At 40.8% G+C, this 25194-nt stretch overlaps 1 protein-coding gene across 1 annotated transcript in view; it reads left to right on the forward strand.

Annotated features, from left to right (window-relative positions):
- LOC137425858 (uncharacterized) overlaps window positions 1–24389 on the forward strand; it is a 156146-nt gene extending 131757 nt beyond the window's left edge. Inside the window, exons 45-55 of the mRNA XM_078775227.1 lie at window positions 1906–2077; window positions 3104–3246; window positions 6347–6535; window positions 7429–7523; window positions 7696–7766; window positions 7854–8038; window positions 8127–8292; window positions 10809–11009; window positions 12805–12863; window positions 15960–16063; window positions 24058–24389. Of these exons, the coding sequence (XP_078631353.1) occupies window positions 1906–2077; window positions 3104–3246; window positions 6347–6535; window positions 7429–7523; window positions 7696–7766; window positions 7854–8038; window positions 8127–8292; window positions 10809–11009; window positions 12805–12863; window positions 15960–16063; window positions 24058–24117 (1445 nt within the window). The 3' untranslated portion in view covers window positions 24118–24389. The remainder of the gene's footprint in view (window positions 1–1905; window positions 2078–3103; window positions 3247–6346; window positions 6536–7428; window positions 7524–7695; window positions 7767–7853; window positions 8039–8126; window positions 8293–10808; window positions 11010–12804; window positions 12864–15959; window positions 16064–24057) is intronic.
- The last annotated feature ends 805 nt before the right edge of the window (window positions 24390–25194 follow it).

Below are 25194 nucleotides of genomic sequence, written 5' to 3' on the forward strand. Positions count from 1 at the left end.
CCTGTTCCAAGTCGAGGAATATTTGAGCAGGCTGAAACAAAATGGTGAGGCCTGTTCGGAGGAATCCTGTTCCTGTTCGTCCTGTTCGGGCCTGTTCGGAAAATGCGGAGGCCTGTTCCAAGTCGAGGAATATTTGAGCAGGCTGAAACAAAATAGTGGCTTCTGCGACATGACTGCAGGCTGACCAAGATGGTGCACCGCCATCTTGTTAAAGCTTATTTTGTTTTTTCGTGATGATCAACCATCTTTATGCACCCACACGTCATCTTTATGCACCCACATGTCATATTTATGCACCCACACATCATCTTTATGCACCCACATGTCATATTTATGCACCCACACATCATCTTTATGCACCCACACGTCATCTTTATGCACCCACATGTCATATTTATGCACCCACACGTCATCTTTATGCACCCACACGTCATCTTTATGCATCCACACGTCATCTTTATGCACCCACACGTCATCTTTATGCACCCACACGTCATCTTTATGCACCCACACGTCATCTTTATGCACCCACACGTCATCTTTATGCACCCACCCATCATCTTTGTGCACCCACACCCACACATCATCTTTATGCACCCACACGTCATCTTTATGCACCCACACGTCATCTTTATGCACCCACACGTCATCTTTATGCACCCACACGTCATCTTTATGCACCCACACGTCATCCTTATGCACCCACACGTCATCTTTATGCACCCACACGTCATCTTTATGCACCCACACGTCATCTTTATGCACCCACACGTCATCTTTATGCACCCACACGTCATCTTTATGCACCCACACGTCATCTTTATGCACCCACATGTCATCTTTATGCACCCACACGTCATCTTTATGCACCCACATGCCATCTTTATGCCCTCACAATCCCACACATCATCTTTATGCACCCACACGTCATCTTTATGCACCCACACGTCATCTTTATGCACCCACACGTCATCTTTATGCACCCACACATCATCTTATTCACCCACACATCATCTTTATGCACCCACACGTCATCTTTATGCACCCACACGTCATCTTTATGCACCCACACGTCATCTTTATGCACCCACACGTCATCTTTATGCACCCACACATCATCTTTATGCACCCACACGTCATCTTTATGCACCCACACGTCATCTTTATGCACCCACACGTCATCTTTATGCACCCACACATCATCTTTATGCACCCACACGTCATCTTTATGCACCCACACATCATCTTTATGCACCCACACGTCATCTTTATGCACCCACACGTCATCTTTATGCACCCACACAGCATCTTTATGCACCCACACATCATCTTTATGCACCCACACATCATCTTTATGCACCCACACATCATCTTTATGCACCCACACATCATCTTTATGCACCCACACATCATCTTTATGCACCCACACGTCATCTTTATGCACCATGTAATGCACCTGACAAATAATATTCATACACCCAGACATTACATTCTTCAACACATTGACACCGTATGTTCACCTGTACTGTAACATTTACGCACATGTTCTGAACATTGGGTCGGTCTTTCTAGAAACACCCTTCCTCTACATGTGCGTTCATGCAGGAACTACATCAAATAAGAACTTCACCGAAGTCACTTGCTCTGCTTTATTGTGACCAATTTGAAGAATTTCCATATAAATGTATCAGCAGACTTACTTTATATTTTGGTATAAAAACAACACTCCAGAACAAGAAAATTAATTTGATTGATTGAGTTTATTTGTTGGTTAAAATTGTTCATTTTGCGGGTTTTCCCCTCACAATGGGAAATGGAAATCTACATTCAGCCACCTACCGGCTAATGTCAATTTAATGATGTTAAAGATCACCGAACTCATCCCATTCCATGTTCTCTCCACAGTAACGCAGGACGAGGTGTTGGAACTTTATGATTGCAACACCACTGAACTTGGCTACAAAACAGTTTGGGTTGATGAAATCATCAAATGTGTCTATATTTGTAACACAAGCAAGCCAATTCCTTGCAGTGGCTTTGGAAATTGTGTGCCTCAACCTGATGGAACATACTGCAAGTGAGTCTCTCAAACAACGACAATGCCACACATAAAGTGAAACAGGTTATTTGACGTGCTTCCACTCATCACCTTGGGCTTCCTGTAATAAGATCGAGGTGACATTTTCAAAGGAAAGAGATGGAAGGGAGCTCACTAGGAATGGTCCCTCTGACCTCTTTCCTTTCTGCCACCCAAGCACCCATATAAAATGTCTTCATCTCCTTGTTCCCTTTTGAATCATTCGTCAATCTTGTGAACCTGTTCATCTTTCATCTTTCTCCTCCATGGGCCTGTATTTCTGTACAAAAAAAACAACAAAACAATATCATTTTATCGTGTTTCTCTGTGCAATTATGGAGATTTCCGATGCAATTGATTCCGTCTGCCATCCCACCTGGATTTCCAAACTGGCAGCGAATGATGTTTTGAGTTCCCTCCTTGATTGGCCCTTTGATTTTGTGCATGCTCGTAAGGAGTCGTTTGTTTTGGGCAAAATAATATCTCATGTACTTCTAGAGGTTGACGACCCTTAAGGTCGTGTTCTGGAACCAATCCTGTTCTTCCATGGTTTGCACTCATTAAAAGTCTGAGTCACTGGAAAACCGATTGTATCACTTTTCAAACAACTTCACTCTGTTCAGGATAGTTCTGCATTACTCCGCCATGCAGGTTGGGGCACGATCCCTCTCTACTGATCTGGAGAACTTAAGCAACTGATCATAAACCTAGAACATGACTTAGTGCAAAAAGACTCATATTCTCAATTTGTACTTTGTATAAGGACTGGCAGGAAAATCCCTGAATTTATTTCTATGATCATTCTCTGGAACAGACACATTTTCTGGAGCATTGGGCTTCACTATCAGGTACAGCGTGTCTCGGTTCTCGTCTCGGATCCCATTTTGTAGTATTAAGGCCCAGGAATCTTTAACCCTCATTGTCATTGGAATACCACATCATTAAAATGCGATACAATATTTTGGAATGATAATCAAATTGTTGTTATATTCGTTGGATTAACAATTATCTCAAATGCTTTTTCAGCTGCACTTCAGGGTACAAAGCAATGGATCTCACCTGCAAGGACGTAAATGAGTGTGAGGCAAATACACACAACTGCCATGAGAATGCGACCTGCGAAAATACCAACGGAAGTTTCACTTGCCCTTGCAAACAAGGCTACAGAGGTAACAAAGAAGCAAAACGAGATGTCCAAAGACAATGTTCACAAACACAAAAATTCTCAATCACAGTTCACAATGCAAACTCAAATGACCTTTTTCACAAACAAAACGGAATAGAGATAAAGAATCTAAATTATTTATTTTTTCTATGATCCTGTGATATTTCTGGAATGTCATATTTGTGTTGTCGCATCATCAATCCCTCCTCATTTTTAGTAATACCGGTACGTTTAGGTCTCATCATTATCAAATTTTACCAAAGCATTTTTCACGCATAAAACTTTCATCATGACAGTGGCGAGTGAAGAGGAAGATCAGAGGAATATCAAAATTTGTGTTGTTTGTAAATGGAAAGGCAGGTTGAAGCAATTTTTTAAGAAGTTATTACCCATCCTCCCTTTGTTTCTGCTCTCCATGATTTATTTCAATCTTGAGTCATGCCAGTAAATAACACCAGGTGGGTTTTGACTCGGTCTGTCATCCTTCCGAAGTTGGCAAAACGAGTAAAGTCCAGCTTACTGGAAACCTGGGCCACTGCATCAGCAGTAAAGCTGCACTCCCAGCAATGATGCAACCAACAGCCACAGGCGGGATACGTAGTGACGATGATGACCAGTTTGCTTCCTATTTTAGATTGCGATTGCTATCTGGGAAGCAGCTTCTGCACTGCAAACAAATAATTAGGAAGGTACTTCGCATTTCTCATATTCCTCTTCATTTGTATGCAGCACAAGGCTGTGGGGTAGCATCATTGGCTGAGGGCATGGCTGTGCTACTGATGCAATGCCCTCTGCTGGTTAGGACAGGAATTTGGAATTTAGCCAGGGTGGGCAGTTATCTCACCTACACTTCACAAAGGGCACTGTGGGATTTTTAACATCCATCAACGAATGCTGGTAGACGGGACACTCGTTTAATGTTTATCCAAGGGATGGCACATGTTGATGAATCACCCTGCTGTGAAACACCAGGATGACAGTTTATAGCTGGGTCAGGATTCAAACCCAGGCTAGACAGCTTCGAGGTGAGTGTGCACACTCTAAGCCAACCTGTCCGCCCATGTTTCATCTGATCGGCATTCATATACAAAGGGCAAGCAACATTTGTACTATTGTGGTATACATGCCGTGTAAGTTTGTGTTTCCAGATAACCCCGGCAAATTTTAAGGTGGTAAAAGTAAAAGCAGCAGGAGAAGCCTGTGAGTTTTTATTCCTCCGCCCCGAAGGTGGCCGGAGGCAATATGTTTGCGGCTTGTCCGTCCGTCCGTCCGTACAGGCTAAACCTCGTTTTTCTCAGCAACCACATGTCCGATTGAGACAAAACTTTCAGGGAGGACTGACACCCATGCAGAATGTTTTAATGATAATTGTGATGTCATTGTTCACGTGGTATGGCAGCCATCTTTGATTAAATGCAAATAATTAAAAAATTATTTCTCAGAAACCGCTGAATGGAAAAATTTAAAACCTGGCGCATTGTCAAGTACTCCCAATGGGGAACTAAAGCATGATAATGATGACATCATAGGTGAAGTGGCATACCAGCCAAAAATGTTTTCATCGAATGCCTTATCCTAAAAATCTGAAATTGCATGCACATGATCTACGACACATTTGTATTGAAATATTAAATTTATGACATCATAATTCACATGGTTTTGGCAGCCATATTGGATCTAACCTGAAAACCTAAAAAAAACATCTTCTCCCAAACCACCAAAATGATTGAATCAAACCTTTAGGTGTGTCATTGGCTCTGCATGGTGATTAAAAGATGATAATGAAAATGTCATTGTTAACATGGTGTGGCAGACAAATTGGATAGAAGGAAAATACTCAATAATTATATCTCTGAAACCACTTACCCTATCGATGCGAAATTTTACGAATATCATGTAACACCATTGTTGCATACAGTTTGAAAATGATGGTCATAGGTTACGTGGTTTGGCAGCCATCATGGATAGGAAAATGAACCTTTTCCGATCAATACGAAACTTCACAAACATGATCCCACACACAAACATATGCAGAGTGTAAAAAATTTTTAGGTCATATGTCTCGTGGCATGGCAGCCATAATCGCTTGAAAGCTGATAAATTAAAAAACTCCCTTCTCTGAAACCGCTTCACCGATCGATGTGAAACCTGTCATGGCTGGTGAAAATGTGATACTTGAAAACAGCTGAAGGGATTTTAATCAAACTTGTTTCTTTATCGGACAGTGAACGAAGGCATCTACCCATTGCGGGACGATGTGGGGCGACAGTTGCATTGCTGTCATTTAAATGCGTAATTATGTAACGGTAAACATCAACCAATTTTGATTGGGGGGAAATGGTGTGGGAGAGGGGAAGGGGGCTAAAGGTAGGTATGTACCTTTAAATATGAGAACTGGTGCAGGTGGGAAAGAAGGTTGTGATGTATAAAGAAAACTTTGTTTTGTCCCGGTCTCACTGGCTTTAATTACTTTATTGGTGAATATTATTTTTCATCTGAAGAAAAGAAACTGTTTGTCTGACCCTCCTCGCCCTCACTTTTTGAACTTTCCACATTTGTCCCAACTTTCACTGACGCTTCGTCCCACTTTATCATTCTTACTCTCTGCGATCCTGTTCTTCTCTTTTTGGTCTGAACATTAATCTTTTATCAAGATGTCTAATTTGCTTCCAGTGATATTTAATGCTGTACTTTTGAATTTGGGCACGTTCTTTTTTGTTCCTGAGACACAATGAATTTTGCAGCAAAGCTAAGGCATTATTTCACGTTACAAGCAGGATAAATCATATTGATCAAGACAGACAATGTCAATAGCCTTTGTTTGTTTCTAAATGTCTTTGTGATGTCTCATCCACCACGTGGTGCAGAGTTTCAGATTTATGAAAACTTCAGACAGAAGATTGCTTAGTTTGTTTCTGTTAAATGTTCAGTGTTTAATTCTTTGTTTATAAGTAATGTTTGGTTTGAATATAAATGTTAACGTATCATTTCAACATTCATCAACTTCCAGGGGGAAATATATATTTTTCAGTTTTGCTTTTCGGTTGTATCAACAAATTTCCAAGCAGTCATGCTGTGTCTCTTTTCTCACTTCCCATCCTCAGGCAATGGCACTTTCTGCGAATGTCACCCAGACGAATGCAATGTGAACCCCTGCATTAATGATGGAACATGTGTTGGTTCTCCAAACAAAATCATGGATAAATGTGAATTGGTATGCAGGTGTCCTCCTCAGTACAAAGGTGAAAGGTGTGAAGAGGGAGCCAACTACGTGAACGTAATCCTTCGACAAGGTAACATGCTTGGATTGCTTGTGATCATAAAACAATAGTTACCTTTTAATGACGATGGAAATTTCTATTTCATGCTTTTACGAAAGGAAAATTGGGGAATTGAGAATCTCCAATGAGGAAAGACTGATTATTTTTACAATTAATTGAATCTGGGGCACAGTAATTAATCGTTTGTTCATTTTGTTATTTGATTGTCAGTTGGTTGATTTATTAATTTATTGTTACTTGGTTGATTTATTTACTTGATTGCTATCACGTTGAGAGAGCAGCTTGTATAACTGACACGTGTATGTCAGACAAAGACAATAGGAAGTAATGGAGAAAACGTATCACATGGAATTGGAAGCAATGCTGCGTGCTCAGATGTGAATGCCAAACAGGCCAATCCGAATATAACTTTGGTTTCAATCTTTAGTAAAACACAAACACGAATGTGTGACCATTTCCTTCCTTTGGCAGACTATTCCCCAAAATAAAATTCCTTATGGGTTTCATCACCTGCCCACAGGAATGTGAATGGTGCGCTATTCAAATAGGAGGTAAAATCAGACGGTTTAAACATACGTTAAATTTTGTTTTGATGTTGGAAGGATGATGATTGAAGAGAAGATTACTTGCACATATACTCATTCATGTACATGATGAAAGGAAGATTTTGAACTAAAATTCACAAGTAGATTGAAAGCAAATGAACACAAATTATAATTTTTGTTGTTTGGTCTGATGAGCCGACCACAGTCTTCATTGGGCCAAGTCTCACATTTCTCTTTTCTCCCATTGTCTGCAATTGTATCTCATCACCTGAAATGGTGTTCACATCGCATATTATAAAATGGTCTTCATCGAAGGTAGATGATGTACATTTTCTCAAGTATTTCACATCTCTGCTTCAGGTGCAGCTCGTCCAAAAGTGGGATTTGAAATGCGAGTTATATTCAAAAACGAAACTCGTATGGATCCTACCACTGTGGAAATGCTCAAGAAAAAGGTAAGATTTCACTTCTGCTTTGTGGCTGATGTTAAGAGCCATTTGTTTGTTGGAATGCAGAAGATGTGACGAAACGTAATATGGTCATGAAATACTCCATTGAACGTATGACAAATATCATGCTCTTTTTATTCATTCCATCTTCCATTTCATTCTTCCATTGTATTTTCAGCTCCAAGAGATATTTGGCAATGTGCCCACATATGGTCCGGACTTTTTTGAAACCAGTGACCCCATATTCAGGTAAGTGATGACTTTGTCTATTTCTTCAGTTATCCAATTTTGAAATGCAATTTTTCTGTTTTTAAAACAAATAATGTTTCGTTTTAGTCTTGACAACAATGGCAAAGTCCAAGCTTCTTTCACGGCCTTTTATAATTACACCAACCAAAACATTGATGAAATCTACAATGGTGCAATGAGGGAAGCCATTCGTCGCTCATTTCCTCACCTATCAAGCAGAAGTTACAGAGGACTAGTGATTCTAAATGATTCTGTTATTATTCAGAAGAATGGTGAGTTTCCCTTCATGTTGCTGTACTTTCTCATTTTCCAATTCACTCTTGCAGAAATGTTAAAAATAACGTTTTTTTGGTCTCACAGCCCCAGTGGATCAACTGAACAACTTCTTTGAATGCAACACAAGCTACAAAGGATATGAAATTCTGACAAATGACACGGCAATTTACTGCATCTCTCCATGTGAAAGCAGCAAAAACTATTGCAATGGTGGAAATTGTTCACACACTCCATCTGGGCCAACGTGCACGTATGTTCATTGTTTTGTCCACAAGTCCTTACACTCTGTCTGTTAATGTCATTAAATTCTGACTTTAAAATAATGTATGTGTCTAAACATCGCTTGATTTATTTAATTACTTCCTTGCTCTTTGATAGCAACAGAATAGCTTTTGTTGGTTATGTGCTTGCCTCTTAATCGTCGCGTTCTGAGTTTGATTTCTGTGTTTATGTATTCACCCCTGTTTGTTATTTGTGAAAATCGAAGATTTTTCCAGAACATTGGTTGGTCTTGTGCGTTATTCTGTCTGTTTGTTTGTCGATCACCTACAGATCACAGTTTTAAACCGATCTTTATGAAGTTTCACCGAAGGGTAGAGTTGGTCATGAGGAAGAAGCCTATTGATTTCGAGGTCAAAACGTCAACATAGGCCAAAGTCAACAACTTTGTCAGATTTCTAAAATCCTCAATTTTCATCCGATTGAATTGAAATTTGAAGAGGATTTACATATCAGGTCACTGAATTCAGCATCCAATTATTTTTTAGGTGAACTGTGGCCAAAAGGTCAACGTCGACCAAAGGACAACACCTTAAAGTGGAATTTCTAAAATCCTCAATTTCCATCCGATTGACTTGAAATTTGAAGAGGATTTGCATATTAAGTCATTGAGAGGGCCAAAAACATATCGCACAATATCTCAAAACTCCAAGACAGCTGTTCATTGCAATTTCAGCTTATCCCCTATCCAAAACAATGATCTTTTCTACCCTCTTTAACCCCACCCAAATCCCTCATAATTTTCCAGCTTTTCCTCCTTGGAGTTTCCTTCTCCATGAAGAAGAAGGAAACACCATGGAGTGTTTTGCATCCTGTTTTTGTCTGTTACGTCCTGATCTGTTCAGTGTGCTATCTCTTCCACGGACCTCGACTATGTATACAAAGAAGTAGAGGATGCATTGTTACAACACTTGCTGGATGAGTTGGGTTGGTCACAAGAGCAAGCTGATTCGATTTTGGTTAAGGTCTGGATGCAGATCCAGCCTATCAATGGGATACAAAACGCAAAATGTTCAGCCTGGCGGAGGCGTTCGCTCTTCCGTGTGCTGTTCCCGTTTTTCCTGCAATCATGTAGGAGTAGAATATGACACGGTGTCTTAAAATTTTCTTTGGTCGATTAGTATGTACAGGAAAGGTTTGTTATCATGAAGATATATGTTTCCGAAATTATACATTTGCAAAATATTCTTACATTTGTGGGGGATGGGATGGGAGTGGAGGTTACCTTAGTGCAGTTAGTAATGTATAGACAGGTATGGTCCATGGTCAGGTAGTTAGCAAATCTCGATGTGTTAAGCGGGGAAATGTAGCTCAATAGTTGTCTGCTTAAATGTGGAACATACACAGGGAGGGAGGGGGGGGCGGGGAGGGATGGGAGGGTGAGGGGTTGGTGCATTGTAATAAATAGTTAGGATTTAAAGTTAAGGCAATTGTACGTAAAGCCTCCTGTCATGTCCCATGTGAGGACCTGGTGGATTTGGAAAGGGAAGGGACACGTTTTGTTTCCCCTTAGGGTAGGGACGTGGATTGCCTCACCAGGGTCTGTGTTATCTGGAGAGCGAGGCAAGGAGCTTGGGTCCCCCAAGTCCTGTGAGCTCCTGTGAGAGGAGTGTTAGGGGGAAGAGAGGGATTAGAAAGGAGAGAAGGAGAGCAGAAAAGTGTTTCCCTCACCTGAGGAGAGGTTCTCTCAGTTAATTGCCTGCTTGTCGTCCTACTCGGATTCCTGCTCCATCCTCTGCTCCCTGTTTCATCTGCCTGCTGCCTGTTCTTTGTCCTGCCTCGCCTACCTCTTCGCCTGTTTTGTCGTCTCCCCGATTTGTGGCTACTTCAGTGCCAGCTCCTTCGACATATCATAGCAGAGCTAAGGCCCACCCAGTTTTTGTTCCCTTTTCCCATTTGTGCTTAAGTCCGGTGTGCGGTGCCTTTAGAATTATTTTTTATTCTGTTGTAAATAATTATTTATCTATTTATTCTTTACAGTCTCCATTTTTTCCCCTTCCTTAAACCCACCGTCATACCCCCATCGGGTCAATCTCCCCATCGTTTTATTGCTGGGAAATAAACCCCATTTTAGAGGAGCCAAGGTTCTCATGTGCTTCCTGTGATTCCCACATGCACAAAGCCACCATTATCTGATGCAGTCCAAGAGAGTAACAGCCATTTCGTTCCATCCGTTCAGTGACCGATGTTAATCAGCCCTGAACACGGTAATATTATTCATGATCAGAAGTATGTTCATCCCATCACTTCACCCCAATTTTATCATTCTATTTTGCTGTTTTCATTTCCACCTTAATCGCCACCTCAACTTTTCATTCTCCCTTTCTTCTCATGAAGTTACATCAAAACATATAAAACATTGCATTTCATTTGTTACATTAAACATTAAGTTTTCATCTGCTTTCACCCTGAACAGAAAGAGCTTACCTAACAGAAACTTTTGATCACCCTTTCTTTCCACTTCCCCCCCCCCCCCCTCCATTCCAGCTGTGCTACGAGCAGTGGCATGCACCAGTCCACAGGGGATCGTTGCCAAAATTCAACTATTCTCACCAATACCTTCTACAAAATCCTTTTCGGCACACTGGCAGGCATTTTGGGACTGGCCTTGTTGATAGGCCTGATTGCCTTTTGCATCAGGCGCCGTTCTCACTCAGACTCCGCTAACCTTCTCAATGACAACAACAGGTACCTCCTTGCTATTTTGTTATTTATACATTGGTTGGTAATTGCTGGTGGTGACTCCACATTGTGGTAAATGCATGAAGAGTAGAACTTCCATCCTTTGGTAAAGAATAGATTCTTTGTTTATATTGTTTATTTCTAAGCTATTTGGATGTTATTTTCTTCTGATTACTCATGGACACAACTATGTAGGGATGTAAACTAGTAATGGGCATCCACAACCATCCCTGACCATGTTGGGGAATGTTGGCTAAAGCCCTCAACTTTTTCCCTTTCCATCCTCACTTTTTCACCTTTATTTGTTTTCTGCACAACTGCTTGAGCGATTGACATGGAACGTTCAACATAGAAACGCCTACCCATGAAGCGTCTACCCATCTTAACAAAATCACATGGTGATTGGATGGAAAATTGGGTCCAGCGTTCAAAGTTTGTTTTCTATAGTTCGGAATGTGTTGCAAGGTGTTTCATATATCAGGTAAAAACGAAAACAGAATTTTTTAAAAACATTTTCTAAGTTAAATCCTGAGTTCAGGAGCATTTCCTTTTGTTCGTTTTCTGTTTTTTTTAATGATTGATCCTCACATTTTTTGGATCTGAAAATAAATGCCAGCTTTTGTTCCCAACATTTCCACTGCACCTGTTGTGACAGACACCATCTATAACTGCCTGCAGTGAATTTAATTCCATCCAACTCCATTTCTGCAAATTGAACTCCATCCAAAAACGCCATTTTCTCTTTATTTTTTACTTCTGTTTGTTTGACTGTCTGTGTCTGTTTGATCTCTGTGTCTGTTTATCTGTGTGTGAACAAAACGTTGTGGACTGATTCGGTCGAAATTTGGTGGACTGACTGGATGTGTGACAAGGGTGAAATGATTACATTTTGGTGAAGATCCGGATCGAGCTACGAGAATTTTTAAGTGATTCTTCACCATTGAGAGATCGGACCAAAAACGATGTATAGGAGATATCTCAAAAAGTTGTGGATGAAACTTGGTGGAGCGGTTTGTGAGTGACAAGAAAGAATTTATTCAATTTTGGTGAAGATTCAAATCTAGATAAGATAATTTTTGAAGTGCCTCTTCACCATTGAGTACATTTGGGTTAGAACCAAAAATAAACTTACATACAAAACAAACCCCAAAAAAACCGATGTGCAACAATATATCTCAAAAAGTTATGGACAGATTTTCATAAAACTTGTTGGATGAGCTGTTAGGTGACAAGAACAAGCGATTCCATTTTTGGTTCAGGTCTGGATTCAGATCTGGCCTATCGATGGGATAGAAAACAAACTGTTCAGCCTGGTGAAGGTATGCTCTCCAGAGTGCCGTTATCGTCTTCTTCTTCACTCTACACAACCTGTTTTTATTTCTTCTCTATTTCACTTTTCCATTTTAAATCGTATCATGTGTTTCTTTTTTAGCATTTAATATTGAGTACAAATAACCATCTTATCAATGGATTTTAAACCTCTATCTCTTGTGTGATCAATCTTTGCTCTTGTAAAAAAAATTAAACAATTATGAAGGCTCTATTCTTCAACTATTTAGTTTATCAACAAATAATTTAAATTTCACGAAATAACTATTTATAAACAGATGTGTTGTTATTTATATATTCTTTATTTACATTAATGTAGTTTGAATATTATGCACTGCTCAGTGATTTGATTTGAAATACTTAGGATGTTCCTCAATGGTAAAATATATGTCACCAAGATTTATAAATTAAAAGCAAGTAATACATTTATCTGCTCACTCTGTTTTCCTGTGTTTCTATTTCTTCCCAACAGTATTGCTTCTGATACATTTAACAAGCAGGGAAAATTCTCCAAGAGTGTTGGCTTCCCCTGTGAGTCATATTTCAAACTATGCCAAGTGATTAACACTTGATAAAATGTTTTCTTCAAATGTGTTACTGTTGGCAAATCTGGCAAAATATGAGGATTTTTATTTTTAATTTGCCATTTTAAACAAGATAACAAACATTTCTTATTCCAAATGCAGTTCTTGGTTATGCTTCATACAAAAAATACTTTGCCTTCAGAAAGTATTCTTGACTTTTTCACCTTTTGTTGTGTTTCAGCCTGAATTTAAAATGGATTAAATTAAGATTTTTTAAATCACTCACCGACACATAATGTGTACACAATAATGTCAGTGGAATCTGTACCCTGCGTTCGGGAAGATAAATGTGGAGTTAAGCGATCGGTTGCCTCTGTACGTACGTATGTCGTACATGCATGTCTGCATTTTTAAAATTCATTTTCTCGGCAACAGTTGGTCCGATTGACAATAAATTTTCACCATAGGAGTGTCTCCTCTGGACTTTTGTTGATATTTATGACGTCATTGGTCACGTGGTATGGCGCCAACTTGGAAAAACTTTGCACCTCTAGCTCCAAAACAGCTCAATAGAAAAAATTGAAACATGGCTCATTGTCAAGTATTATTGTTGACCTTTTTTTTTTTTTTTTTTTTTTTTGTATTCTGAATCGAGGCTCGTGAAAGAGCTAACATTTATTTCACAAACAAATCAACCAGACAAACAAAATATATAAAAAGAGGGAGTGGAAGACAATGGGGTGGGGAGAGATGGGGAGAGATGGGGAGAGAAGGGGAAGGGAGAGAAGGGGAGAGAAGGGGAAGCACACAAACACAACATTTGAGAGCAGGGAGAAGTGTGGGAGGGAGAGGTCTTGGGGGGAGGAGGCGTGGGAAGGGGGGGGGGGGGGATGTTAATCCTGTTAATCTTCATGTTAATGAAGATGTCATCAGTGCCTTCATTATGGCGTCATAATTCTACCAGCACAATGCTTGAGCCGATCAGGATGAAAAAAAAAATTATCTGCAACTATTGGTCCGATGGACACAAAATTTTCACCCTGGAAGCGCCTCCTGTAGATTTTTTTAATGATAAGTATGACATCATAGGTCATGTGGTACAACTTGGAAAAATACAAAAATGTGCACCTCTATATCTCCGAAACCACTCCATGGAAGAAATTGAAATATGGCTCATTGTAAAGAACTCTGCATGGGGAATAAGTGTTGTTAAACATTGACGTCATTGGTGTCTTAATTATCACATCATAATTCGACAAGTACAACACATCGTCCACAAAATAACTATTTATAAACAGATGTGTTGTTATTTATATATTCTTTATTTACATTAATGTAGTTTGAATATTAGGTACTGTTAACAGAGCTTGAGCAAATCTGCAGTCCGATCAGTTTGGAATTTCTTGAGCGTGATCTACGCAACAATTATATCAGATAATGTAAATATATGATGTCATTGGTGACGTGGTCAGACAGCCATATTGGATGAAAGAAACAGAAGAGTTGGCTCACACTAAGTTGACTGTGCGGGTTAAGTATTCCATGGATACCATATAGTTTTTAAAGAAATTTTCACAAATCAATTAAAAATGAAAAGCTGAAATGTCATGATACAATACGTTTTCAACACTTTTGCTATGACACTCCAAATTGAGCTCAGGTGCATTCAATTTCCTTTGATCATCCTTGAGATGTCTCTACAACATGATTGGAGTCCACCTGTGGCCAATTCAATTATTGATTGGACACATTTTAGAAAGAAACACACCTTTCTATATAAGGTCCCACATTTGACAGTGTAGTAGAGCAGAAACTCTACCATAAAGTCCAAGGAACTGTCCGTATAACTCCAAGATAGATTTTTGAGGAGGCATAGATCTGCAGAAGGTATAAAACAAATTCTAGAGTGTTGGATTGTTCCGAAGATCATGGTGAGCTCCATCATTCGGCAATGGAAAGAGTGTAGAACTACCCAGACTTTCCCGAGAGCTGGCCAAAAGACCAAACTGAGCAACCGAGCTAGAAGGACGTTGGACAGGAAGGTGACCGAGAACCCAATGACCACTCTGACAGAACTACAGAATTCCTTGTCCGAGATGGGAGAAACTGCCGGAAGGACAACAGTCTTGACAGCACTTCACAAATCACGGCTTTATTGGAGAGTGGGCAGATGGTAGCCACTCCTGAGAAAAAGGCACATGACACTACGCCTGGAGTTTGCAAAGAGGCACGTGAAAGGCTCTGAGTGCATGAGGTAAAATATTCTGTGGTCTGATGAGATGAAAATTGAACTCTGTGGCCTGAATGCAAAGCGCTACATTGGCAGAAACCTTGCCCAGCCAATCACCTATCTAACACCATCCATACAGCGAAGCATGGTGGTGGCAGGATCATGCTTTGGGGATGCTTTTCATTGGCAGGGATGAGGAGACTGGTAAGGATAGAGGGAACAATGAATGGAGCCAAATACAGGCAAATCCTCGAGGAGAACCTGCTTCAAAGTGCAAAACACCATCGACTGCAGCGAACATTTACGTTCCAACAGGCCAACCCAAGCATTCAGTCAAAGCAATACTGGAATGGCTTCAGAACAAGAACATGAAAGTCCTTGAGTCACCCAGCCAAAGCCCAGACTTGAATCCCTTTGAGAATCTGTGGAAAGACTTAAACATTGCTGTTCACCAACACTCCCCATCCAACTTGACAGAGTTTGAGCAAATCTGCAAGGAAGAATGGGAGAAACCTCCCAAATCAAGATGTGCAAAGCTTATGCAGACATATACAAGAAGACTCGAAGCTGTAATCACTGCCTAAGGTGCTTATGTGAAGTATTGACTCAGGGGGCTGAATACTTTTGTAAATTAGATATTTCTGTATTTCATTTTCAATACATTTGTGAAAATTTCTAAAAGCATGTTTTTACTTTGTCATGTTGGGGTATTTTGTATAGATCAGTGACAAAAAATTGAATTAAAACCATTTTTTATTCAGGTTGTAACAAAACAAAATGTGGAAAAATAAAGTTGCGTGAATACTTTCTGAAGGCACATCGTTCATGAGTTTGTAATTGTTTGTTGTTGCATTTTTTTTTACCCTTCATTAGGGATTTCCAATATTCCAGAAACGAAACTAGGTGCCAACATACTGTCAAAGGTGTCTCCAGTCTCATGGCGGCCAAAGCTAGACAGAGTTGATACGAATCAAAAGGTAAATTTTCAATAAAATGTCACAAAACATCGTGAAAGTACAGTACTTATTATTTGGCTGAGTTATAAGTTATTGTTGTTGAGTAGTTTGTAAATTTGATGGTTGAAATACAGCTGAACCTGTTTCAACAACAACAACAACATGCATTTTAAGGCCATTTTCCCTGCTAGAGCGGGGGTTAGCCTTGCGGTCCCCATGACAATCTTCTCCATTTTGCCCTATTTTCTGCATCTCTCCTTGTTAACCCCCTTGTCCGCATTTCTTCTTCCACCATCTTTAGTCCAAGTCTTTCTCGGTCTTCCCCGTCCTCTACTTCCTTCCACATTAATTTCCATCACTCTTCTCAACCAGTCACTTTCATCCTTCCTCAACACATGACCAACCCATCTCAACCTGTTCCTCTTCACAGCATCAATCACAGGCAATATTCCCATCATCTTTCGCAATTCATCATTTGTCTTCCTCTCTCTCAACGATACTCCGCACATCCATCGAACCATTCGCATTTCCACCCTTTCCAGCCTTCGTTGCTGCTCTACGTTCATTACCCATGTCTCGCTCCCATAAATCATAACACTTCTCACACATGCAGCATACACCTTTCCCTTCAGCTTCAGCGACACTCTCCTCCTCATCAGCACGCCACTCAGTTCCCGAAACTTCTTCCATGCACATCTCACTCGAGCAACTGTTGCCGAGTCTGATCCACCTTCTCCATTCAGCATGTCTCCGGGGTAGCAAAATGTTTTCACACCTTCCAGCTTCACGCCGTCTCCAAGATCCAACTCAACATTTCCTCCATCTACAGCTCCCTCTGTGCACACCTTACATTTGAATGTAGCTGCCACACTGGTAAATGACCCTCTCAGACCACTACATTTTTGATGAACCCATCCAGCGCACATTGTACATTGAATGGAGTTCACTCCGACACCCTTCCTGCACACAGCACATGGCCACTTCCCAGTTCTTTCCACCTCACCACATGCTTTACCACTTGCCATCACCTTCGTCTTTCCGAAATTCACCTTCAGACCTTTTGTCTCCATACATGCCTTCCACTTGTTCATCTTTTCCTTCAGTCCATCTATACTTTCCGCAATCAACACCAGATCATCTGCATACAACAACTCCCACGGTAAACCCTCCCTTACGTTCTGAGCCAGCACCTCCATCACAGCTACAAATAGTAGTGGACTTAGTATCGACCCCTGATGCACTCCCACCTTCACCTCAAACTCACCACTGTTCCCGTCCTTCATCCTTACAGCTGTGCGCGCTCTTTTGTACATTGCCATCACTACTCTGATCAACCATTCCTCCACTCCTAACTTCCTCAATGCCCATGTCAATACTTTGCGTGGAACCCTATCGAATGCTTTCTCCAGATCAACAAACCCAAAAAACAACTTCTTCCTCTTCTCCATGTACTTCTCCTGCAACTGCCTCACAATGAAAAGCTCATCTGTCGTTCCTCTTCCTGGCATAAATCCAAACTGCATTTCGTCGATCTTCACTTTCTTCCTTATCCTCCTCTCCAACACCCTTTCCAATACCTTCATTCCATGCTCCAATAACTTTATCGCTCGGTACGAGCCACACTCCCGAGGGTCACCTTTCCCCTTGTATAGAGGGACGAGGGTACTCAGTTCCCAAACCACTGGAATGCGGCCTTCTTTCACCACCAGATTACAGATCTCTGTCATTCTCTTCACACCCCAACTTCCTGCTGCCTTCAACATATCTCACACAACTCCCGTCAACCCTCCCGCTTTTCCACTCTTCATTGCTTTTATCGCTTCCTCAACTTCCTTCTCAGTTATCTTCTCTGCCGGTCCTAAAACTGGGTTACTCTCTATGTTGCCATCCCATTCATTCTCTGTATTCAACAGCATTTCCATATATCTTTTCCATCTTCCTTTAATTCCATCTGGGTCGACAATGATTTGTCCCACTTCATCCTTCAAGCAACTCACCCCCATCACATCACACCTCTCTTTCGCTATGTGCTTTGCAATCCTGAATACTGCTTTCTGACCCTCTTCCGAATCCAAGCGTTCTCCAAACATTTTCCTACATGCCTCCTGTGCCTTTGCTACCTCTTTCTTTGCAGCCTTCCTGGCTGCCTTATAACTTTCATGCTCTGCTGTTTCTGCTCCCGTAACCTTCGCCTTCTGCCACTCCTTGAACTTCTTCCTCTTCTCGTCAAGCCTCTTTCCAACTTCATCATCCCACCACCATGTTTCCGAGTGCCTCGGTGGTCCTTTTGTCCATCCACATACCTCACCAACGGCTCCCAACAGACTAGCTTTCATTGACATCCAACCATTTTCAAGCTCAACCACATCAGCCTCTACCCTACTCAGCCTCTCTTTTAATGCCTCCCTTACTGTCACCTCTTTCAACCTCCACACCTTCATTCTTGGTTGGTACTTCACCCGCCGCGCTCTCCTCGCACCTTTCACCCTTATGTCGCAGACAACCAAGTGGTGCTGTGAAACAGCCTCCTCCCCCGGGATCACCTTTGTGTCCCGGAGGTGCCCCCTATCTCGCCTACGCACCATCAGGTAGTCAACGGTTGTCGTCGACCCACCTGACGTGTATGTAACAAGCTTATTATCCTCTTTCTGGAACTGAGTATTACAAATCAACAAATCAGCTCCATCAGCAAACTCCAAAATCCTTTCACCTTCTCCATTTCTCACACCATATCCGTAACCCCCATGAACTCCCTCAAAACCATCCATACTCCTTCCCACATGTCCATTCAGGTCTCCCCCCACCACAATAACTTCCTCATCTTTCACGTTTTCCATCAGCTTCTCTATCGCACACCAGTACTTGTCCTTCTCTTCATTGCTTCGACCAACCTGCGGAGCATATCCCGAGATGACGTTCACCAAGAGCTTTCCAATCATCATTTTCACCATCATCAACCTATCACTCACTCTAGTCACACTCACCACACTGTCTACAAACTCCTCAGAAAACAGGACACCAACACCATTCACACCCTCCGGGCACCCTTGCCACACAAACCTGTATTTCTGTCCCTGCCTACCCTTCACCATTCTCACACCACTTCCCTTCCATCTCGTCTCTTGCACACAACATATGTCCACTCTTCTTCTGACCAATACTTCCACCACTTCTCCTGATCTCCCTGTCATTGTCCCTACATTCCATGTCCCAAACCTCAGAAACCGATCTCCACTTCGGGCTGCACCCTGCCCATATGTAGTTGTAATTGTCATGGTTCTCTTTTTGGGGCAATGTTTTTATGGCTGGATGCCCTTCCTGACGCCAACCCTCTTAGTCGTCTCTTACGACACGCAGGGATACGGTGTACCTATTCTGACCAGGGTACACACTGGGAAACGTTTAAAACATGGAAATTCGGGAGGGGGAAGGGCGGCGTCAGCATCACGGCTGCGGTTTAAACATATTCCAACAATATCCAAACAGAACCATGAAAACCATGAAAAACAATCTGGGAAAAGTCTCCAAGCGAGAACGTGGATTTGAGAAAGAAGGAGCAGAGGCGGAAGAAAAACGAGATACAGGGGGGGGGCACAAGTCGAGACGAGGAGGAGAGCGAACTAGCACATGTCCGGGAGGAGAGAAAGAATCAATATATAATTCTTTGTCTCGGGAGGTGAGGTGACGGGGAGAAAATAAAATAAAAGAAACAAGCAATACAGTGAAGGAAAGAACCCAAATCGACAAAACACCGACGAGTGGAGGGAAGCCCCAAGTTACCAGGCCGTGCACGAGGTACGACCCAGAAAACGATTAACTACACACAAGTTTGTATGAATTACAAACCAATACCAACCAGAAACACACAATAACACATACACAGCAAAATAACCAGTGGAAATTTGACAAAGACAAGAATGGGAAAACACTTAAACTTCGATGCCGTGGAGAGCTCGAAGTACGCTTCACTCGCCCGAGGAACCCGAACCGGAACAGCTGAACCTGTTTATTATATGATAAATAATTCTAGACTGTGATATCCTTCTGAAGAAATTATAAATAACAAAAAATCATTTGTCAGCACAGGCTAAAAAATGGGCATTATATTAGTGGAGTCAAATATATGTGACGCCGTAAATATTTTTAGCAGAACTTGTTTTGAAGGTGGATGAAGGTACTTCATAAATTAAAGATATAATTAGCCAGTATATACCTCGCAAAATGATGGGGACAATCCTACAGGGCACGTTATTCAAAATGGCCACCGTCAGCATTCTGCATGCTCCTGTTTTCAGTTCCTTTCACATAAAAACTTGTGTTACGTGTTACCTCCTCAAACCCCAGTTACGGTGCACCTAAAAGTCTCGAGAGGGTACTCGGCAGAAAGATTTGTTATTTTGCGTGTTCTAATAAACCATGGTCTGACCACACTAATGCAATTGCAGAACAAAACAAGTAATTGTATTAAGAACTCTCACATATACAATAATAACACGCTTAAAGAAAGTACAATGAAAATGTTACTTGCATCAAACGAACAATACACGTGAAGGTCCCATCATTCCCCCAATACTCTCAAAGCAATAAACTCACGATACGCCAAACATGAGTGGAATGTAACATTCCCCAAAATCCGTGCACGGGTCCCCACGCTGGTTGAAGCCATGCAGAATGATGAGTACAGGCAGGCGTGGGAATTAAGCCGACATAGGAAACAACGGTGAGGTCGATATGGTAATCCCAATGACAAAACAAGCTGCACCACGCAGACAGTCTCTTCGAGGACAAAATGGCGTATCGGCCTGTAATAGAGGCGCTTGATTTCTCTCCAACAATAGCTCACAATTGGTGATAAAACCTGAGACACAGGTTTAATTGCAATCGCAATATAGGATGATGTCGCGGGCAATCCCTTTCACGGGAAGCCTCAACTAATTCGCGACAATATCAAAATAGGTCTGCTCGCAGCCTCGATGCGACTTTACGGCTGTATCTCTCTAAGGGCGGTCTCCTCTCTCTGCCGACTTTTTTTTTCTCCTCTTCTGGCCTCTTTGCCACGTCTTCCTTTTTCCTTCACAAACATTTTTTTTAACCTTTTACTAAAGTCATCTCCATTTCACACAAAAATCTTCACAACAATATTACCTGAAACTAAAAATCCTACAACTATATAATAACAACAAAGGCGGAAGTGACAGATCCGTAACACTTGCTCAAGGTGTTTTTTGGCATACTCATCTCATTTTCACAGTTATAAGTCAATTCTATGCTTGAAAATATAAGAAATACAGCCAGTGTTGCCATATATTGGAGTTTATTGCACTGTCAGTGAAATATATTACACACCAAGACAGCATCATTTTTGAAGATCCATTTTATGTAAAACCATTGTTTCTATGCCTTTGCCAACGAAGTCGCCAGAGGCATTATGTTCTTGGGTTGCCTGTCAAGCTGTCCGTCCGTCCGTCCATGATAGGTTTTTTTTACCGTGATAACTTCAGAACGGGCTGAATCTTCGCCAAACTTGGTGGAGGTATGTATGATGAGGTAAAGATTAACTGAATAGATTTTGGGGCCACGAGGTCAAAGGCCAAAGGTAAGAGGTCATGTTAGGTAAAAATCCTGTTACCACAATAACTTGTGAACCAGTGATGGCATTTTGGCCAAAGTTGGTACAAGCATATATTATGATGCAGAGATGAACTGATTCGATTTTGGGATCAAGAGGTCAAAGGTCAAAGACTAATAGGTTTACAACTTGAGAACAGCTGAAGGGATCTAATTTAAACTTGGTACAGTATGTATAATGATGTAAAAGATGAACTGATTCGATGTTGGGGTCGAGAGGTGAAAGATCAGAGGTCATATTAAGTTACAATTATTTCGTTATCGTAATAACCGCTGAAAGGATCTATGTCAAACTTGGTACATCAATGTATAATGATGAAAACATTAACTTATTCGATTTTGGGGTCAAGAGGTCAAGATTCAGAGGTAATGTTAAGTAATATTTATGTTGCCGCGCCAACTCCTGAACTAGTAATGGGATTTTGAACAAACTTGGTTAAAGTATATATGATGCAAAGAAGAACTGATTGGATTTTGACATCAAGAGGTCAAAGATCAGAGATTATGTCAAGTAAAAATGTAACAACTTGAGAACAGCTGAGGGGATTTAAATCAAACTTGGTACAAGTATGTATATTGATGTAAACATGGACTGATTAGATTAAGGGGGTCACTCTGTCAAGGGTCAAAGGTCCTGTTAAGTAAAAATTCTGTTACTGTTTTAACTTGTGAACCGGTGATGGGATTTTGACCAAACTTTTGGTATAAGCATATATTATGATGCAAATACGAAGAGATTATATTTTGGCATCAAACGTGGAAAGTGAGGTGATTTTGTGATTTTGGTGAGGTCAGGGGTTATGTCAGGTAAAAATGTGATACTTGAGAATTGCTGAATGGATTTAAATCAAACTTGGTACAATTAGGTATAACGATGTAATAATGTGGGGGTAGGCATTATCGGTCAACATCTTGACGTTGAAGAGTGTCGTTCTAGTTTCAGTACGCCCACTGGCTACTCTGGTAACTTGCCAATATATAGCAGCCTTGCTCAAAATGAAGTATTTGTTAATGTCAAGAAGACGAATTTGTTCTGGTATTTAGTAGCATCATAACACCACTTTTTAAACATGGAATGCTCAACACCAATGGAGCAGCATCCAAGGAATCTCGATCTTTCTTGTCGCAGCTCGGGGAGCACTTGTCAATGAACGACACTGTAACTCGAGACCTGGAGAAATTCGCTATTAGTGTTATCTATGGTCACAAAGTCACAATCCATTGGATAATCATGGGCTCGGAAATGGAATCAGATGAAAAAAAAAGTTTCAAGGATTGCACCAGATTATCACTCCCTATCATTCCACATATCTAGAGCAAACTATCAAACATGGGTCCTGAAGAACTACACCAAGCCAGAGGTTTCTCCTTCGCCATTGGATAATGGTTGGATAATGTCTTTCATTGTTTGGATAATGTCATTGGATAATGGGTGAACCAAGGATATGTGTGGAGCAATTGTTCCTGTCATTTCCTCTGATGCCGTAAGACTTGTATCCCATTCTTCAAGTTCAAAAGGAGCCCACGGGTCTAAGATGTGATGGAACTGACTGGTGACAGTGAGGATGAGACATATCTGTGATTACTCATCATGAAAATCAGCAAGTATCTACAATCTACATCATGCAGATATCCCCAACAACAGAAGGTTAACTGTGGGATAACCAAACGAGTTAACTGGCTCTGGTACAAAGCATTCCATGTTTAATAAGTGGTGTTATGATGCTACTAAATACCAGAATGAAATAGTCTTCTTGACATCAACAAATACTTCATTTGGAACAAAGCTGCCATCTATTTCTATTGGCAAGTAACCAATGGGCATACTGAATAAACAATGGTTTTTTAATGTATCTTCAAAAGTGATGGTGTCTTGATGTGGAGCATATTTCGCTGATGGTGCAATAAACTCCAATATATGGCAATACAAGCTGTATTTGTTGTATTTTCAATTGTAGAATCGACGTATAACTGTGAAAAATGAGATGAGCATGCCAAAAACCCATAGGAGACACCTTGATCAAGTTTGTATGTGAAAGGAACAGAAAACAGGAGCATGCAGTATGCCCATGGTGGCCATTTTGAATAACGTGCCCTGTAGGATTGTCCCCATCATTCTGGGAGGTATATACTGGCTAATTATCTTTAATATATCATGAAGTACCTTAACCCACGTTCAAAACAAGTTCTGCTGAAATATTTATGGGGTCACAGAAAGTCGACCCCGCTATATAAAGGCAATATAAATATTTCTTCCATGCAGCTATTTGCTATCTTGCTCCTGCTGGTTGTTTTTATTCCCCAGTAGCTATTCCAATTAAAATAGGTCAATCGCGCACTGTAACAAGCAATTTAAATGTCACACTGACTTGGCTGTGCATTTACAGGTGAACATTGAAAGGCCCACGATCATTGACAACCCTGAATATGAAGAAGACGTAAACTGAAGAGGACAATGTCTGACATGTTTTGTTTTGTCTGCATTGCATAATAATGCGTTTTTATTGAATAATATATTAATATATTAATATATAACGTCAAAATATAGATATATACTAAGGGTTATATTTGATACAATTATTATACCAATTTGGGTTTATGCAATGGTCATTATCAAATTTGTGCATTATCAAAACTAGAACCTCTATTATTGTGCAAAATGTATTTCCTAATGTACTTTATTCCAGAAGAAAAATCCTCTATTTATATACTTTTAATTCACTAAACAATGTGGATTTTGTGTGGGTTTACATGTTTATTTTTGTGTATCATTGGACAAGGGAATATGTATTGGCTTATTGGCTGAGAATTAAAATGACTTTATTTACAAATTATGAAATGCCTCTGCTTCTTGAAACAAAATACCACTGCAGTGCATCACTTTTTCTTTACCTTCTGTGGATATTTGCATTTTAAATAATCCTCGTTGTGGAATTCTGCCCAATGCCTGATTCAGTGATGCAAAAGCAGCCGCACAGTATGGATTACCCTGCTTGGTCTACCTTTGCCCAACGATAGTCAGTGAGGGAAGTTGAGATTTTTCCAGGGTTCCAGTGATATTTCATGAACTCAGGGTAAAGGAAAAAACAAGTGTAACGAGAGCGTCACTCGGTAGAGAGCATACCTCCACCAGGCTGAACAGTTTGCGGTTTGTGCCCCACTGATTGGCCTGATCTGTATCCAGACCTGAACCCAAATTGAATCGCTTATTATTGTCGCCAAACCAACTCATCCACCTAGTTTTTCTTGTCGCCTAACCAACTCATCCACCTAGTTTTTCTTGTCGCCTAAACAACTCATCCACCTAGTTTTTCTTGTCACCTAACCAACTCATCCACCTAGTTTTTCTTGTCGCCTAACCAACTCATCCACCTAGTTTTTCCTGTCACCTAACCAACTCATCCACCTAGTTTTTCTTGTCGCCTAACCAACTCATCCACCTAGTTTTTCTTGTCGCCTAACCAACTCATCCACCTAGTTTTTCTTGTCGCCTAACCAACTCATCCACCTAGTTTTTCTTGTCA

The sequence above is a fragment of the Myxine glutinosa genome, chromosome 4 (assembly GCF_964187855.1).
Source record: "Myxine glutinosa chromosome 4, kmMyxGlut1.1, whole genome shotgun sequence".
Taxonomy (NCBI): domain Eukaryota; kingdom Metazoa; phylum Chordata; class Myxini; order Myxiniformes; family Myxinidae; genus Myxine; species Myxine glutinosa.